At 46.0% G+C, this 18361-nt stretch overlaps 1 protein-coding gene across 1 annotated transcript in view; it reads left to right on the top strand.

Moving 5' to 3' along the window:
* Window positions 1–18361, top strand: part of RPTOR (regulatory associated protein of MTOR complex 1) — a 219516-nt gene that overhangs the window by 50436 nt on the left and 150719 nt on the right. Inside the window, exons 4-5 of the mRNA XM_064150737.1 lie at window positions 7183–7341; window positions 14978–15124. Of these exons, the coding sequence (XP_064006807.1) occupies window positions 7183–7341; window positions 14978–15124 (306 nt within the window). The remainder of the gene's footprint in view (window positions 1–7182; window positions 7342–14977; window positions 15125–18361) is intronic.

The raw sequence follows: 18361 nt of genomic DNA, 5'->3' as shown, positions 1-18361 counted from the left end.
GCTGAGTGCCAGCAATGATGGGAACCTTGCCTGGCTTCCAAACCTTTTTCTCCCCCCGTTGGCCATTAACGGTTAAGCAACATCAGCAACTTGAGTCACTTCTTCTCAAATTGTCACCTATAGCTGTCTGCATTTCTTCCTTTTTATAGGACCTAATCCTGAGGTGAGTTTCCTGAACTCAGCATCTGGCAGGGTTGAACACACCAGAGTTTGGAAGGTGGATAATGAGTCGGGTTCTGGTTTCTCAAGTGACAGCAAAGGCACTTTGTCATGAAATTGCTGAGCTGCTGCAGCTCCTGTTTTTGAGCAGAGCTTGGTGACACTCTGGGAAGGGGACCTGTAAAGTTGCCTTCTCCTTATTGTTTGATTTGTGCTTTGGCCCCACTCAAAGTAAAAGAAAAAAAAACTCTGTAATTAGGCAAAGTTTCCAGAGCAAAGCAATTAATTTAAGCACAAAATGCACAGAACTGTGGGAATTACTTTATGCTGTCTGACATTTCCCAGCATGATAGGAGCTGATGAACACACTGAATTGGTTTGTCCCCTCCAGACAGACTCATCCTGGAAGAGGTTGCTGCTATCACCTGCTAATCAGTAAACATGTGGGTGTTTTATTTATCCTTGGGAAGAACTAAATCTCTCATGAAACAAACGGGACAATGCTGGTGCCTTATTGCTGCTGCAGTTGGTGTTTTATGTGTGAGCTCTGGTGTCAGGGTGCAGCACCTTTGGCTGGCTGGGTTAGAGCTGTCTGACTGTTCAGATACAACTTGGCTTTGTTTGCCCACAGATAGTTTTCCCCTGGTGTTTTCCCAGAGCTGCTAATTGTAGTGATGGTGTCAGCCTAGTGCTGCTGGCTCCTTTGGGAGCTTGCTCCCTCCTTCTGATCAGAGTGACATGGAGCTACTGTAAATCCTACTGCCAGCTTTCAAACCAGATACAGCCAGGATGATGCCCTTAGCTTGGATAGGGAAATGATAAGGATTTGATGGATCACATCTTCAGAAATTTCTCTTTTCTCTCTTGAAGATGATTGCTTGGATTTTATTGTGCTAGGGAATTTGGAAATAATTGGGAAAGTAATTCTGAGGGAGCATGTCAGCAGTGCAGCTGCTTTAGAACAAAACTGCCTCACTTTGAATTGCAGCAGTCATGGTTAATGCCCACAGCACAACCATCTAGCAACATGCACTTGGGATTTAATCCCAAACTGTTTCTTTCCTTGGTCTGGGTGGCAGAACTTCCTCCTGTTGAAATTCCTTTCTGTCCAGTTCTGGGCTCCTCAATTCAAGAGAGATATTGAGATACTGAAACGTGTCCAGAGAAGGGCAATGAAGCTGGTGAGAGGCTTGGAGCACAGCCCTGTGAGGAGAGGCTGAGGGAGCTGGGGTGTGCAACCTGGAGAAGAGGAGGCTCAGGACTGAGCTCATTGCTGTCTACAACTACCTGAAGGGAGGCTGTAGCTAGGTAGGGGTCGGCCTCTCTTCTGCCAGGCACATAGTGACAGAACAAGGGGACACAGAATCAAATTGTGCTGGCAAATGTCTAGGCTGGATGTTAGGAGGAAGTTCCTGGCAGAGAGAGTGATTGGCATTGGAATGGGCTGCCCAGGGAGGTGGTGGAGGCACCGTCCCTGGAGATGTTGAAGCAAAGCTTGGATGAGGCACTTAGTGCCATGGTCTAGTTGACTGGACAGGCCTGGGTGCTAGGTTGGAGTGGATGATCTTGGAGGTCTCTTCCAGCCTGGTTGGTTCTATGATTCTATGGTTGATTCTTCCTATTTCCTGCAGTTTTGTCAGGGCAGTATTTTTTGGTTAATCCAGAAGCTTGTGGAGTACTGAAAATTGAAATGTTTGAAAAGTTAACCAAATAACATGTGCTTAGTTTTTAGGCAAGGCATTTTTAAACAAGGACACAGGAGGAAAGTTGGATAAACCACTGAGTGTTTCACAGGCAATGTGGCAACAACCTTCCACAAACAAGCAAAGCTGAATTTTTGCCTGATTGAATAGAATAATGAGGGTAGTCTGAATCAGGCTGCCACAAAGTTATTGCTTTTGACAGGAGCTCTTCAATGAGACTCTGAGGTGATCAGAAAATCAAATTTACACCAGAAAGCCAGCTGACATCACCAGCAGCAATTTCAGGTTTGTCCATCACACCGTCCGGGTCGGGATTTTTGACAGCTCTCATGCTGTGATTGCAGCATCGACTGGAAGCTGCAGCTAGAGCTGGGCATCATCTGCAGAGGAACCCAAGGCTAGATTGTGTCAGGAAGCAAAGATTCTGTGCCAAGCACCAGAAAATACCTGTCATCAGCAGAGGATAGAAGGCAGGGAGGGCCAGCATGGTCTTCAGACCCTAACGGGTCTGGAAGTGGTCAATAGCTCCCAAAAGCAAAGGGAAAACAAAACATAAAGCCTTGTTGTGTGTCTGTGTGATTTCAACTGAAGCTGCTGAGATAAAGCCCAACAAACAAATGGGTTTGTCTTAGCCTCTCTGTTAAGCATTAGCACTAACTACTGCTGGAAAGCATCTGTTTGGAAGTGGAAGAGGAGGAGTGCAGCGTGGAAGAGGAGTGCAGCATGGAAGAGGAGTTCAGTGTGTTTCCAGGAAAGACAAATGAATAGTGATGGAAGAACTACAGAAGGGTGATGAAAAGGAACTACTCAGCAGAAGAGTAGTGAAGCTGAAATGCTGCTCAGTTCATATGAGAACTAAATCAGTGTTTGAAAAAAATCTCCTTTATACTGTGAGAGGAAAAGTAAAATTGGTGACTTGGTGAATCTTGCTGGACCACAGTTTGTCTGGATGTCTGCTGTGTGAAATGTGATGGCTCAGTGGGTTTGTGCTTTGTGGTACTGGGCAGGAGTGGCAGCCCATGGATTAGCAAGGGTTTGATGCTGTTCCTCTATTCTTCTCAAAGACCTTTGGTTTCTGGGGTTCTATTGTGGGAGGAGACCTTATTTAATCTTAACAGTTATTAAAAATAGCACTTTGGCCCACAGAGCATCCCATAAACCAGGAGGATCCTCCTGTTCCATCACTAACACCCTGTACCTCGATCAGATCATAGAATTCTTTTGGTTGGAAAAGGCCTCCAGGATTGAGTCCAACTATCAATCTAACACCAACACAAACATTAAACCATGTCCCAAAGTGCCATGTCCACACATTTCTGCATAACTCCAGGGATGATGAGGTGAACAAGCCTTGAAGGCTTCTCATAATTACTTATTCTCCTTATTTACTCCCCTTTACTTATTTACCATCAAACTGTTGGAGGAGGCCATGAAGATGCTGGGAGGGCTGCAGCAGCTCTGCTATGAGGACAGGCTATGAGAGTTGGGACTGTGCAGCCTGGAGAAGAGAAGGCTTCAAGGAGACCTTGTGGTAGCCTTCCAGTATCTGAGGGGGGCATATAGGAAGGCTGGGGAGGGACTTTTGACTAGATATTGTAATGACAGGATGAGGAGGAATGGGATTAAACTGGCAGAGAAGAGATTAAAACTGGATGTTAGGAAGAAGTTCTTTCCAGTGAGGGTGGTGAGACACAGGAACAGGTTGCCCAGAGAGGCTGTGACTGCTCCCTCCCTGGAGGTGTTGAAAGCCAGGTTGGATGAGACCTTGAGTGACCTGTTGTAGTGGGAAGTGTCTCTGCCTGTGGCAGGAGGTTGGAACTAGATGACCTTTGTGATCATAGAATCATAGAACCAGCCAGGTTGGAAGAGACCTCCAAGATCAGCCAGTCCAACCTAGCACCCAGCCCTAGCCAATCAACCAGACCATGGCACTAAGTGCCTCAGCCAGGCTTTGCTTCAACACCTCCAGGGACAACGACTCCACCACCTCCCTGGGCAGCCCATTCCAATGCCAATCACTCTCTCTGACAACAACTTTCTCCTAACATCCAGCCTAGACCTCCCCCAGCACAACTTGAGACTTTGTCCCCTTCTTCTGTCCTTGGTTGTCTGGGAGAAGAGACCAACCCCACTGGGCTGCAGCCTCCCTTCAGGTAGTTTTAGACAGCAATGATGTCACCCCTGAGCCTTCTCTTCTGCAGGCTGCACACCCCCAACTCCCTCAGCCTCTCCTCACAGGGCTGTGCTCCAGGCCCCTCACCAGCTTCCTTGCCCTTCTCTGGACACCTTCCAGCACCTCAACATCTCTCTTGAATTGAGGAGCCCAGAACTGGACACAGCACTCAAGGTGTGGCCTGACCAGTGTTGAGTGCAGGATCCAACCTAAACCATTCTATGATTCTGTGATTTTCATTGTATTTTTTGCATGAAAAAAGTCTTGAAAAATATTTTCTTTAGGAAGAAAAGGGGGGAAAAAGCCTCTTCTTGATCTCATTTTACTCAGATCCTTGTTTCTTCTCCTATGTGCATTAAAAAAATGTGTGATGAGCTTAGCCTGACAATCCTGAGCTGGCAAGTAGGACTGAGACTGCTTATTTACAGGCATCTCCTTTCCTCAGGCTTCTCAGTTTCTCAGAGTGCCAAGGCTATGTTTGCAGTTTGGATAGTTAGAGCTGCAGGCTTTAGTTTTAGAGTATGAATTTGCCTCCATTAATTGCGAGTCTTGTTTAATATTCATGCTAAAGGGACGTGAGGAGTGTTGGAATGAGCGAGTTCTCCTATGGAAAAAGGTAATAATAAAGGAGCTGAGAAATTCCCAAGCACTGTGGTGATGGTGTCTGTAGAGATGCCAGCAGGCAGGGTGTGATTTAAGACACACATTCTGCAAATCAGCACCTTCATAACAACCCTGAGAGGAGAAAGAGGGGTGGGGGGGATCCGTGTTGAGATGAATCCATCCTCTTATCTTTGCTTAGTGCAGGAGTTCCCAAAAGGATGTGTGTCAGATCACTGCATCTCTCTTCACGCTTCTTTCCCCCCTTTTCCTTGCTTTTCTGTGCTTTTGTAATCATGTAAGTGATGCCATTCCTTGTCTCTCTCTTCTCTGTTGGCTCGAGATGCTGAATATTAATTGTGCAGTGTCTGATTTGTTTTTCAAGTTTCCTAGATAAGCAAACCAGGTTTATATTAAAGTCCTTCATCTTCTTTTACTATTTTAAGACCTCCTTATCTTTGCCTGTCACAGAAGAAAGCCTAAAAAGCCCCAATTTCTGAGACCTTGATTTATTTAATGAGCAGGCTACCATAGCACGTTTGTGTAAAGGTATTTATGTGGTTGTCCTGCTCTTCTTTCTTTATTCCACTACTTCAACTTTAACTGTTTTTAAGGCACTGTGATTCTGGATTCTCTGTCTACATTTCATAGAATCATAGAATCAACCAGGGTGGAAGAGACCCCAAAGCTCATCCAGTCCAACCTAGCACCCAGCCCTAGCCAATCAACCAGACCATGGCACTAAGTGCCTCATCCAGGCTTTTCTTGAACACCTCCAGGGACGGTGCCTCCACCACCTCCCTGGGCAGCCCATTCCAATGCCAATCACTCTCTCTGACAACAACTTCCTCCTAACATCCAGCCTAGACCTACCCCGGCACAGCTTGAGACTGTGTCCCCTTGTTCTATTGCTGCTTGCCTGGGAGAAGAGGCCACCCCCCACCTGGCTACTATGTCCCTTCAGGTAGTTGTAGACAGTAATAAGATCACCCCTGAGCCTCCTCTTCTCCAGGCTAAACAACCCCAGCTCCCTCAGCCTCTCCTCATAGGATTTGTGTTCCAGGCCCCTCACCAGCTTTGTCACCCTTCTCTGGACATGTTCCAGCACCTCAACATCTTTCTTTGAATTGAGGGGCCCAGAACTGGACACAGCACTCAAGGTGTGGCCTGACCAGTGCTGAGTACAGGGGAAGAATAACCTCCCTTGTCCTATTGGCCACACTGTTCCTGATGCAGGCCAGGATGCCATTGGCTCTCTTGGCCACCTGGGCACACTGCTGGCTCATCTTCAGCTACTATCTATCAGTACCCCCAGGTCCCTTTCCTCCTGGCTGCTCTCCAGCCACTCAGTCCCCAGCCTGTGGGACTTTCTGGAGGAGAAAGGAAGAAACAGACTTCTGTCTTTTAAAGGACAGATGAAAGACTTTGTTATTATTTTGGCCTTGCTTCAAAATCCCAGAAAAAAAAGGCACTTATGAGTATGACAAACCTGCTTGCTACATAGACATCTTGAACTTAGCCTAGTGGAAAGGTTTTTGAAGTATTGGAAGGGTTTTGTTTTTTAATGGTTTGGTTTTTCCTCTTGAATGTAGAAATGTGCTCTGATGTTTCTACTTGTAGAGCTGTGTAGCCAAGCACAGTAGTGTGGTGTCTGCAGCCAAAGCTGGGATGATAATGAACACACAGGGAAGGGTCACTTGCCAAGGGCTCTCCATCACTTTGTCCTCTTTTTACCCAGCTCTGTGAATATCAAATTGTTAGAAGGTTTGTGTGCTTTTATCTTGAGAATGTTTTTTGTCTTACAGTGTGAGATGTTTGAGCTTCATAGATGTATTGAATGGTTTGAGTTGGAAGGGACCTTAAAGGTCATCCAATTCCAACCTCTCCCACTATGGGTGGGGACACCTCACGCCAGCCCGGGTTGCTCAGTGCCTCATTCAGCATGGGCTTGTACACCTCCTGCTCTGTCCTGCTCTGGCAGGGGGGCTTGGAGTCGATGATCTCCTTGGGTCCTTTACAACCCCTACCATCCTGTGACCTCTAAGGAGGGGGTATCCACCACCTCCCTGGGCAACCTGTTCCAATATCTCATCACCCTCACTGTAAAGAATTTCTTCCTAATCTCCAGTCTCATTCTGCTCTCCTCAAGCTTTATTCCATTCCCTCTCACCCTGACACTACCAAGCCCTTGTAGAAAGTCCCTCCCCAGCTTTTTGTAGGTGCATTTCAGGTACTGGCAGGCTGCTCTAAGGTCTCTTGGACCTTTTTTTTCTCCAGGCTGAACAGTCCCAACTGTGTCAGTCTGTCCTAATAGGGGAGGTTCTTCATCCCTCTGGTCATCTTTGTGCCTTCCTCTGGACCTACTCCAGCAGTTTGATATTTCTCTTATGCTGGGGACACTGGAACTGGACGCAGTACTCCAGATGTCCCTGCTGACTGCAGGGGGGGGGGCTTGGAGAAGATGACCTTTGAGAGCCCCTTCCAAGCAGATGCATTCTGTGATTGTCTCTACAGCTCAAATTTTATCTTCCATTTTCTGGTTCCTAGGCCAGGTACAAGCAGAGCCTGGACCCTACGGTGGACGAAGTGAAGAAGCTGTGTACGTCCCTGCGGCGCAACGCCAAGGAAGAGCGGGTTCTTTTCCACTACAACGGACATGGTGTCCCCAGGCCAACAGTGAATGGGGAGATCTGGGTCTTCAACAAGGTGAGTCTTTGCCCAGCAGAGCTGAACAGCTGCATCTTTTTTTCACTGCAGTGTAAATCATTGAAGTGTTCTCCTTAAAGAACCTTTGGGTGGTTTAAAATGCGTTCACAGGTATTTGTTTGGTTCCCTGCTGACAGCTATTTGCTTTCTTTGTGTTCTTGAAGTTGTGGGAGACCAAACAGGTTGTCCCTCACCTCCCAGTGGGGTAGAAGAGGGTTTTTTGAGGATTGTTTTCAGTTGCATTAAAGCTCATTTTCAACACACTGAAGAGCCAGCTGCTGCTTCTTGCTTCCTCTGCTTTTCAGAGGTAGCACTGTGCTCTGGCAGGTCTGGACAAACAGTGACACTCCCCAGTGGACTTGACTTTGCTGCCTTATGCCACCAACTGATTAATAAGTTCTTACTGTGAAGTTTATGCTTAAAATGTCTACTAACTCTGAACAGTCATTGTTCAGACTGCCTGGAGATGCTGCGTGAGGACAGTAAACTGCACAGCTGGCTCTGCTTCCAGCACAGAGTCCTGCAAAGCCTCAGAGTCCAATATCTTAGGTATCTTTGGATTTTTTTAAAGCCATTTGGTACTCCTGCTCAGCCATGGTTGGAAGCTGCAGCACCCTTCAGGTGTTTCCTAAACGTGCTTGGTTTTGCTTTCCCTTTGGTTAAGCTGTTCAGTGTCTATTATGGAGAACTTAGAATGGAAGCTTAGAAAATTCAGAGTTACTGCTGGTAGCTGAGAAATACATTCAGCAGACCCAGGACTTGCATTCATTACTATAGATGTGCTTCTCTTTTATTTTGGGGGCTTATTGAGCTTCTTTTCTAATACTTCACATCTATTATTGTTTTAATTGGCTGATCATTCACTGGTAATTTGCAAGAGGGCAAAGTAGAAGGGAAGGGGAGAAAGTGCAAGAGGGCATCACTTTATCCTGGCGCATCTATATTGGAGACTTGATTAGTATTCAGACCAATAAACAATTGGCCTGAGTGCTAATTCGTTTTGAAGCTGAATTTTGGTGTTTAAGAACAAACAGGAGTGACCTTCTTCTTACTTAACAGCCAGTGAGTAATAAATAAGCCAGAAAGAATGCTGGGCAGAATGTGTTACACGTGGAACAAGAGGAAATTACTGCTCAGTGAAGTTGTGTGGAGTGCCAAATGCTTTATTAAGAGCTTATTGGGTATTTGCCAGTTTGCCTGCAGTATCCACTGAGGTAATGTGGTGTGGACACCACTGGTGATTAGGAGCTGATTGTCAGAGGCTGATGAGGGAACTTGAAACTTGGTGAATTTTGCAGAACGTTGCCAAATATTGGGGGTTTTGGAAAGAAAGTATGAAGCAGGAGTGGAACTTTTCTTTTAAGCATGGGATTAAATTTAAGGAAGTACTAGGGAGGAAAAAAATCCTCAGCAGTGCTTAGAAATCAGTCCTAAGGAATTCAGGCTCAGCTCTAAGCAGAGAGTCTGAGGAGGCTCAATATTACAGCCCTCTGGAATTGGAGTAGCAGAGGGACTGAAATTTGCCTGAATGTTTTAGAATTAGATTTAAGATGCTTATGCATTCTCTTGAAGTCTCAGTTGTGAGAGCATGAAGGCAGAGACAGAGGAGGGACCTTGAGATCATCCAAGTGAGGGGTCAAAGGAGGGAAACAAGCCTTGGTGGTGCTCATGGCATGTTACAGGCTGACCTGTGTGTGTTGAAGCAAATACAGTTCTTGAGATCTATGCTGACTTCCCATGGGCTGAGGCTGAACACCTTTTTCCTGGTCCTGGTGAGACTCATCAGGCTGTTAGCAAAGTTCTGGTGCAGGTGCTGCAAGAGAGCAGAGCACAGGGACACCCAGGAGCTTTGCTGTCTGCTTCTGTTCGAGGATGGGAGGCAGCCATGGAATTTCAAGAGTCTGTCCAAGCGTTTCCATATGCTTTTGTTCAGTCTGTAGATGTTCATTTCTCCTTTCCCATTTTCTCACATAAAATGGGAATGTAGCCATTGTGGGGGCTGGTGGTGGTGACAGAGAGGACTATTCCCACTGTGTGCTCCCAGAGCCCAGCCTGCCAGAGCTGTGTGGGTTAGTGACCCTGTTCCTTAGGGCTGCCACACACCAGCAGACACAGTGACTCTCTTCTTCAGATTTACTGCTACAGAAGCAGTGCTGTTGGCAGCTACCATAAGAGAGCCTGAAAACTTGGAGGACCTTAGTGCCTGCCTGATCTTGGTGTTTTTCACCCATGTCCCCTCTAACAAGCAGCCATCTTTGGAAATCTGCTTTTGCTGTCACTGCACTTAGCTTTGTTTATTCCTTATGTTTTGTGACAGTCTATGGCTTCCAGCTCTTACCAAAGCTTGCAGTGCCAGGAATGTCATGCTGTTGTCAGTTTTGGGCTGAAAGAATGGGGGCTGTTAAGCCTGGAAAACAGAGGGCTCTGGGGTGAACTTAGAGCTGCATTGCAATATCCTAAGGGGACCTACAGTAAGGCTGGGGAGGGACTGTTTAAAAGGGATTGTAGCAATAGGACAAGGGCAACGGTTTGAAACTGGAGCAGGGAGGATTTGAGTTGGACATCAGGAGGAAGCTCTTCACAATGAGTGGTAAAATACTTGGACAGGTTGCCCAGGGGTGTGCTTGAGGCCCTGTCACTGGGAACATCCAGGATTGGGCTCAGTGTGGCTCTGAGCATCCTGCTTTAGTTGGAGGTGTCCCTGCTGTGACTGCAGGGGGGTTGGCCAAGATGACCTTTGAAGGTCCCTTCCAAACCAATGCAATCTGTGAATCTGTGTAATTTTTTCCCCCTATGGCTTTTTAATCACATGCAGCTCTCTTCCAAGGCAGCACACAGAGGAGACTCCTACTTACCTAACTACCCTTTGTAGTGCTTTAGTTAGTGAATTTTGACTTTGCAACTCAACAAACAAAAAGCATTCCTGAACTCTTCCAGTTAGAGAATAGGATGTACAAAAAGCTCTGGAGCTGGATTCCCACAGGTTCATTGCCACATGGTTCATTTCCAGAGATTTCTGAGGGTTTCCATGAAGTTCAGAAATCCCAGGACAGAAGCTGAACACTGCAACCTTCAGAGGAAGCTTTTCTCACTTCAAAGAAGTCTCTTTAGAGAATTCTCTTCAAGCATTGTTTTTATCTTTGATAGGAATTAGAAAGGAAAACTGCACTATGCTTTGGAAGGAATGATTATTTGGAAAATGTCCCTTTCCTGAGTCTGTTTTTGTCTTGGTGGTGTACAAAAAGACACAAAATGGGTGCAGTGTCAGAAACAAATTCTGCTGCTGATGTGAGAACACAGAACACAAAATGTGCATCATGGTTGTGTTCCTGTTAAGCCCTTTGGAAACTCTCTACATATCACTCATCCTGTCCACAGCTCTGTTCAAACATGTTTTGTTTGACCAAATAAGGGCCAGAAGCTGCAGTCCTCCTTTGTGCCATGAAGCTCCTTGTTTGAGCTGGCTTCTCTTGATGTGCGTTACAAACCAGTCCTTAATTATGGAATTGTACATGATTTTGTGGTAGGCTTCCTGCTCTGGGCTGGCTGAACAGTATTGGCATCCAAAGGGAGGGCTGAGACAATCCTTAGAAACCAGTTAATTTCATAGAAGCATAGGATAGTTTGGGTTGGAAGGGACCTCCAAAGATCATCTCATTCAACCCTCTGAATGAGCTGATACATCCTCCACTAGATCAGGTAGCTCAGAGCCCTGCTGAGCCTGACCTTCAATATCTCCAGGAATGGGGCTTCAACTACCTCCCATGGCAGCCTGCTCTGGTGTTGCACCACTCTCATGGTGCAGAACTTGCTGCTAACATCCAATCTAAATCTGCTGTTCTCTACTGTCAAACCATTGCCCTTCATCCTATCACTCCATGCATTTGTAAACAGTCCCTCTGCAGCCTTCTTGTAGCCCCTTCAGGTGATAAAGGGCTGCTATTAGGTGTCCCTGGAGCCTTCTCTTCTCCAGGCTGAACAACCTCAGCTCCCTAAGCCTGTCCTAGAAGGAGAGGCTTGGAGATAATCACAGGAAATAATTTGGCTATATCACAGGAGATCATTTGACATTATCTGGTGTTCAGGTGTTGAAGATACACCAGCACCTTTTTAGCATTTAGCTTGGAGAAGAGTGGGCTCAGGGCAGACCTCACTGCTGGCTACAACTACCTGAAGGGAGGCTGTAGCCAGGTGGAGGTTGGTCTCTTCTCTCAGGCAATCAGCAACAGAACAAGGGGACACAGTCTGAAGTTGTGCCAGGGGAGGTCTAGGCTGGATGTTAGGAGGAAGTTGTTGTCAGAGAGAGTGATTGGCATTGGAATGGGCTGCCCAGGGAGGTGGTGGAATTGTTGTCCCTGGAGGTGTTCAGGAGAAGACTGGCTGGGGCACTTAGTGCTGTGGTCTAGTTGACTGGACAGGGCTGAGTGCTAGGTTGGACTGGCTGATCTTGAAGGTCTTTTCCAACCTGGTTGATTCTATGATTCTCTGAGCATGCTTTCTGTCCATTTGTATTAAGAAGGAGCACACAGGCTCACAGAATGTTTGGAGTTGGAAGGGACCCAAAGAGATCATTGAGTCTAACCCCTCTGCCAGAGCAGGACCATACAGCCTAGCTTATATGACAGAGGAATGCATCCAGACAGGCCTTGTAAATCTCCAGAGTAATGTCCTTTACCTTGGTTTGCTTGCTACTGTTTTCTGAGATAACCCCAGCGTGGTATCAGAAAGGTAGAAATCCAACTCCCCACCCCCTGACTTCAGTCCTATTTACCCTGAAGTTCTCTGCAGAATCTGAAGAATGCTTTTTGCAAAATATTTTGGAGTTGCTCTTTAAGCAATGGCTTCTGAAATCTGTTCCAGATCCATTTCTAGTGTAGTTGTTTGTCGTGTCCCTCCTTGAAACAGTCACAGAGGGATGGTGGGAGCTGTGTTAACAGAACAGAAACTCTTCTTGCTGCAAGCCAGACAGTGCTGAGAACAAAACATACGGACAAGTTCTATCATAGTCACAGCCCCAGCGTGGCAGAGGCAAGATGAGCAAGCATCAAAAGATCACCCTGAGCAACCATGCTAGAAAACTATTATTTAACACTCCTTTCCCCCCCCCCCCCCCCACCTTCAGACTATCTCATTTACATATCATTAGCAAACTTGCCAAGTTATATGTGACCCCCACAGTACAGTTGGAACATAAAATTCTTCCTGCTTGGAAATATCACAATATTAATCAGAGCAATAATCCAATCTCAACTCTAGCAATAGTCATTAGAAATAGAAAGCTCAAACAATGCAAGCCCATAAAAGCTTCCTGATTACCTTGTGGCAGAGCAGCATATAAAACATATGTAATTTAGGATTGGAACCTGCTTAAGCTGAGTGATATCCTTGGAGAAAGGGCCAGGGGTGAGTTGTTTGTGTATTGTTTTATCCTGCAGCAATATGCAAAGCTCATAACTCCCTAAAACCTCAGGCTTTTAGCAACAAATTTTCTTATTCATTTTAATGAAGCAAGCAAAAACTTTTTGTTATCTGGACAAACCTGCAGTTTGAAATGGCTGTTTCCTGCCTTACCTAACATATGGTTTATGATCACTTCTCTCTTGATGTGTGCTGATCCTTGGAAATTGGATTTTGGTAAAAGTTTACTGGGTTTATTACAGCTATTTGAAGTCTGTTGAATATAAATGGGAGGTAGGATCCCATCTATCATCCTGCTGGTGCTAATAGGAGCCTGGTAGCTTTCCCTCTGGCTTTTGGGCAGAGTTCAGTGCTGTACAGACATGACCAGGTTGCCCTCTGGCTGCAGATGGGCAGGAGGGTCGTGCAGTCTATTTGGTAAGGCCTTTTCAGGCTCAAAAACAAAGCACAAATCTCCTATGGTTTGTACTTTTAATTCCGCCACTTAATTTAAGGTACAACCATTCATAGCCAGATTTCAGTGCCTGGTTTTTGATCCTCACATTTTTGAGAAGTTCTATCCTCCAGTTCCTTGGAAATTGGATTTTGGTAAAAGTTTTACTGGGTTTATTACAGCTATTTGAAGTCTGTTGAATATAAATGGGAGGTAGCATCCCATCCATCATCCTGCTGGTGCTAATTGGAGCCTGGTAGCTTTCCCTCTGGCTTTTGGGCAGAGATCAGTACTGTACAAACATGACCAGGTTGCCCTCTGGCTGCAGATGGGCAGGAGGATCATGCAGTCTATTTGGTAAGAACTTTGCAGGCTCAAAACCAAAGCATAAATCTCCTATGATTTGTGTTTTTAATTCTGCCACTTAATTTAGGGTGCAGCCACTCATAGCCAGATTTCAATGCCTGGTTTTTGGTCCTCACCTTTTGAGAAGCTCTTCCCTCCAGTTATTTGGGAGCGTGAAGATGGAAGACAAGGAAGGAAAGATTTTGTATTTACAGAATCCAAATAGCTGGAACTTCACTTTGTTGAAGGCAGGGCTCTGCTGGGTTTAACTTGGTTGGATGATTCTGAAAGCAGCACAGAAGTTAAAGGCTGTAATAAAATAACGAAGCATCTCGTTAAACTAAGATGACGTAGCTGCTGATGGGCTACATGTTCTTAATTATCCATCCTGATTTATTGATGGAGTTTTCAGTTTAGGCTGTTTGATGTTAAATTAAAGACAGCTGGTTTACATCCTTCAACAGGTTTGCAGGAATTTGAATCATAGAATCATAGAATCAACCAGGTTGGAGGAGACCTCCAGTCCAACCTAGCACCCAGCCCTATCCAGTCAACTAGACCATGGCACTGAGTGCCTCAGATAACATTGGACTACTGAATGGAAGAAGTTCTTCACAGAGAGAGTGATTTCCTATTGGAATGGGCTGCCCAGGGAGGTGGTGGAGGCACCATCCCTGGGGGTCTTCAAGAAAAGACTGGATGAGGCACTTAGTGCCATGGTCTAGTTGATTGGATAGGGCTGGGTGCTAGGTTGGACTGGATGGTCTTGGAGGTCTCTTCCAACCTGGTTGATTCTATGATTCTATGATTCTAATGCTGGTTGGAGTGGTTAGGACATCTCCAAGTAGCCTTTGCTGAGGTTTACAGGTTTAGTTTAGAGTTTAGTCTTTCAAGTAACATCCCAATAGCATCTGCTTGTCATTTGTGTTGGAGATGGAATTTGTAGTCTTCGTGATTACAGATTCACAGGTTGCATTGGGTTGGAAGGGACCTTCAAAGGTCATCTTGACCAACCTCCCTGCAGTCAGCAGGGACACCTCCAACTAGAGCAGGCTGCCCAGTGCCACACTGAGCCTGATCTTGAATGTCCCCAGACACAAGGCCTCAAGCACACCCCTGAGTAACCTGTCCCACTATTTCACCACACTTCTTCCTGATGTCCAACCTAAATCTCCCCTGCTTCAGTTTCAAACCATTGCCCCTCGTTCTATCACCACAAGCCTTTCTAAACAGTCCTTCTCCAGCAGGTGCCCTTCAGATAGTGAAAAGCAGTGATTGGTATTGATCAATATTCCTCACGTCCTGCCTAGGTTTTATTTTGAGATTTCAGGATTGGTTTTTTTTTAAGGAGCTGTGTGTTTCATTCTCACCAAGGAAAACTGCCTAGCTTCTCTGTCTCTCTATAACTCCAATGCTTGGTGTTTTTTTCTCTTCCTACAGAACTATACCCAGTATATTCCCCTGTCCATATACGACCTGCAGACCTGGATGGGCAGCCCATCCATTTTCGTCTACGATTGCTCTAACGCTGGCCTTATCGTCAAGTCGTTCAAGCAATTTGCACTACAGAGGGAGCAAGAGTTGGAGGTAAGAACCAGAGAACCACAAGCCATACAGCAAAGGTTTCATTTGTGTTTTCTGCCACAGGGTTGAGTTCACACACACAAACAGGATGTTAGGGGTTGGAAGTGACACAAAGAGATCATTGAGTCCAACCCCGGTGCCAGAGCAGGACCATACAATCTAGCTCAGGTCACAGAGGAATGCATCCAGACAGGTCTTGAAAGTCTCCAGAGAAGTAGATTCCACAGCCTCTCTGGGGAGCCTATTCTAGTGTTCTGTGACCCTTACAGGAAAGAAGTTCCCCCTTGTGTTGAGGTGGAGCCTCCTGTGCTGCAGCTTGCATCTATTGCTCACAGGGAGCAAGTGGGCAGAGCCTGTCCCTCCCCTGCCCTGACCTGCAGCCCTCAGATATTTATAAGCATTTGTCAAATCCCCTCTCAGTCTTCTCTTCTCCACACTAAGCAGCCCCAGGTCCCTCAGCTTCTCCTCGTCAGGCAGTGCTCCAGACCTCTAATCATCCTTGCAGCTCTCTGCCAGACTCTCTTGAGCAGATCCCTGTCCCCCTTAAACTGGTTCCACCCTGCTTTGCTACATACAGCTGAAAATTATGTTTAAAGCTACACTGGAAAGCAGATTAATTAGCAAATAATTTTTCCATTCCAATCTTTCTGATTCAGAAAGAACTACCCTATTAAACTTGAAGCAATTTTTAATACAAGCACTAATTAAATGGCAATGTTAATAGAATCAATTTGTGCCCTAATGGTTCTTTTTAGCTGAAATAAATGCTGAAGGTGAAGTAGACATATTTATTTTAGTTGCAAAAGTCTGGTATCTGCTGATGTGTTTGCATGCAACAGGAGTTTTGTGACCCTGAAAACACAAACCAAAATAAACCAGGCCTGATACACAGAGGGGTGGTCACTGTGGTGGCTTTGGTTCACAGAGTGCTTGAGTTGAGCATTGCTAATGAAAAGCTGTCCTTTGCTGCAACTGTAGAGGCTGATGTGTTTATTAGAGTCCAACACCTGAGGGGTGGTTGTGGCCAGGAGGAGGTTGCTCTCTTCTCTCAGGTGGCCAGCACCAGAACAAGAGGACACAGCCTCAGGCTGCGCCATGGGAGATTTAGGCTTGAGGTGAGGAGAAAGTTCTTCCCTGAGAGAGTCATTGGACACTGGAATGGGCTGCCCGGGGAGGTGGTGGAGTCACCGTCCCTGGGGCAGTTCAAGGCAAGGTTGGACGTGGCACTTGGTGCCATGGTCTAGCCTTGAGCTCTGTGGTAAAGGGTTGGACTTGATGATCTGTGAGGTCTCTTCCAACCCTAATGATACTGTGATACTGCGATCTGAAATGGAAAGTGAAAGGTAAGGAGTCAAGATTCACCACGGGCTGGCCAGACTCCTCACTGCCAGGCATTCCTGCTAGCTCTAGCTTACAGGGGAAGCACAGTTTTCACAGGTTAACTTCTTGCACTCTCCCAGTTTGAAGGCACTATTTAAAATCACCCCAAACTTCAAGGAAGGGTTATTAATTAATCAGGCAACCAACTGTCACTAATCCTTCAGAGAACAGACTAAGAGAGTTGGGGTTGTTCAGTCTGGAGAACAGGAGGCTCCCAGGTGACCTTCTGGTGGCCTTCCAGTATCTGAAAGGGGCCTACAAAAAAGCTGAGGAGGCTTCTGTGCAATTCACTCATTTAGGAGAATGAGAAGAATTGGAAAAGTTTAGCCACAAAATGGTTTTGCTACACTTACAAATAGGTAGCCTGGAGCCCTAGGGAAAGTCTGTGCTACTCACTGCGCTGGAGTAGACATTTCAAGGTGGCCCCTGACTCCTTTGTGGCAGTGTTGGAACTGCTCAGCCGTTGAGAGACTTCCAGGTCTTCCCAGGGTGCTGGGAAAGAGGCAGAGGATCTCTGACCTGATCCTGGTTCCTCTTGGCACGGAGGTTTGCAGAAGTGCAGGCAGGATCTCTTGCAGCTCTGCAGAGAGCACCATGTCGGTGGCACTTCTGCCATGAGGCACTTAAATGCCTTCTCCTGGGAAACTTGAGGCACTAAGTTTCCAGGTAGTTCAAGCCCAAAATATCAGGGCTAAGCTGGTCTGAAGCATGAGGTAGAACAGAACACATTGTCCAAGAGCAGTGAAGCAGCTCCGTGAGGCAGAAGCAGCTCCATGAGGCAGAGGTAGCAGGGCGGAGCAGCTCAACTGCTTGCAACTTAGCTCTATTTATATTACTTACCTGAGTGCAAAGGCTCCTTTGGCCACAGAGATTCACCAACCAAAATGGCATTTGCCAAACTGACCATATTAGGTGAAACCAGAGCTTGCTCACCTTTATTTAGGCAAGACACCAGCAAGTACCTAAACACCTCTGGGTACCTGTTTGTCACTTTGGGGGGGGACATAATGGCCCAAGCCTTTGTTTTCCTCCCACCTTGCTTCCCCCATCAGCAGAAAGTTGAGGCAAGCCAGGACATCTAATAGGCCTATTAGCTTTCCAGGACAACAGGTTAAAATCTTACCAGTTAGTTTGATAATGAAAATACTTTGAGTCTTATATGTCAGCTTTCCATTCAGTGTCTTTAGATTTCATTAGCTACTGATGACTTACTGAGATAGCTGCTTCCTATTAATAGAAAGCAGAAGACTTGGTAACAGATAGAGAAGTGCTTACAGTGCCATCCAAAGCATGAATGAGACTTAATTTGGAACCCTAGAAATAACTCAATTGTTCAAATTCATGAAAAGTGAAGTAAAGCTGGGACCAGTGTTCAAGAAGGGACTGCTAAGAGTGATCAAGATAATTGTTAGCCCATCTTAGTGAAAGGGGATTAGAGGAGTTTGCAGTTCTGTTAATCTGTGGGGAACTGAGGGAAGCCATAGCTGGGTGGTAAGGTTTTTTTCCTTCCAAAATCCTTTTTTTTGGAAGGCACAGAGCTCTTCCAGGAGCCATCAGATTATGCATACTTCCACCAGAGGCATAAAAATTAAGTACTAGGTATTTCTAGGTATCTTTGCAGCCCCATTATATTGGGGTTTCATTGCTCATGGAACATAAAGGCTGCTGCTCTTCCTTAATGTGAAATCTAAATCTCATTCAGCTTCCAAAGAGAGGAAGCACAAAAAGAAATGATAGCTTGGGAGTGATAGAAAAGCAGTTAACACTGCTCAGAGGTACCTGAGAAAAGATAATGTTGCAGCACTGCATGGGACATTGTCTTCTGGAGAGAGCTGTCTCCAAAATAGCACTTGAACAGCA

Source organism: Pogoniulus pusillus, chromosome 11 (assembly GCF_015220805.1).
Source record: "Pogoniulus pusillus isolate bPogPus1 chromosome 11, bPogPus1.pri, whole genome shotgun sequence".
NCBI lineage: Eukaryota > Metazoa > Chordata > Aves > Piciformes > Lybiidae > Pogoniulus > Pogoniulus pusillus.
Note: the sequence above shows the minus strand (reverse complement) of the source record. Positions and strands in the feature narration are given on the sequence as shown.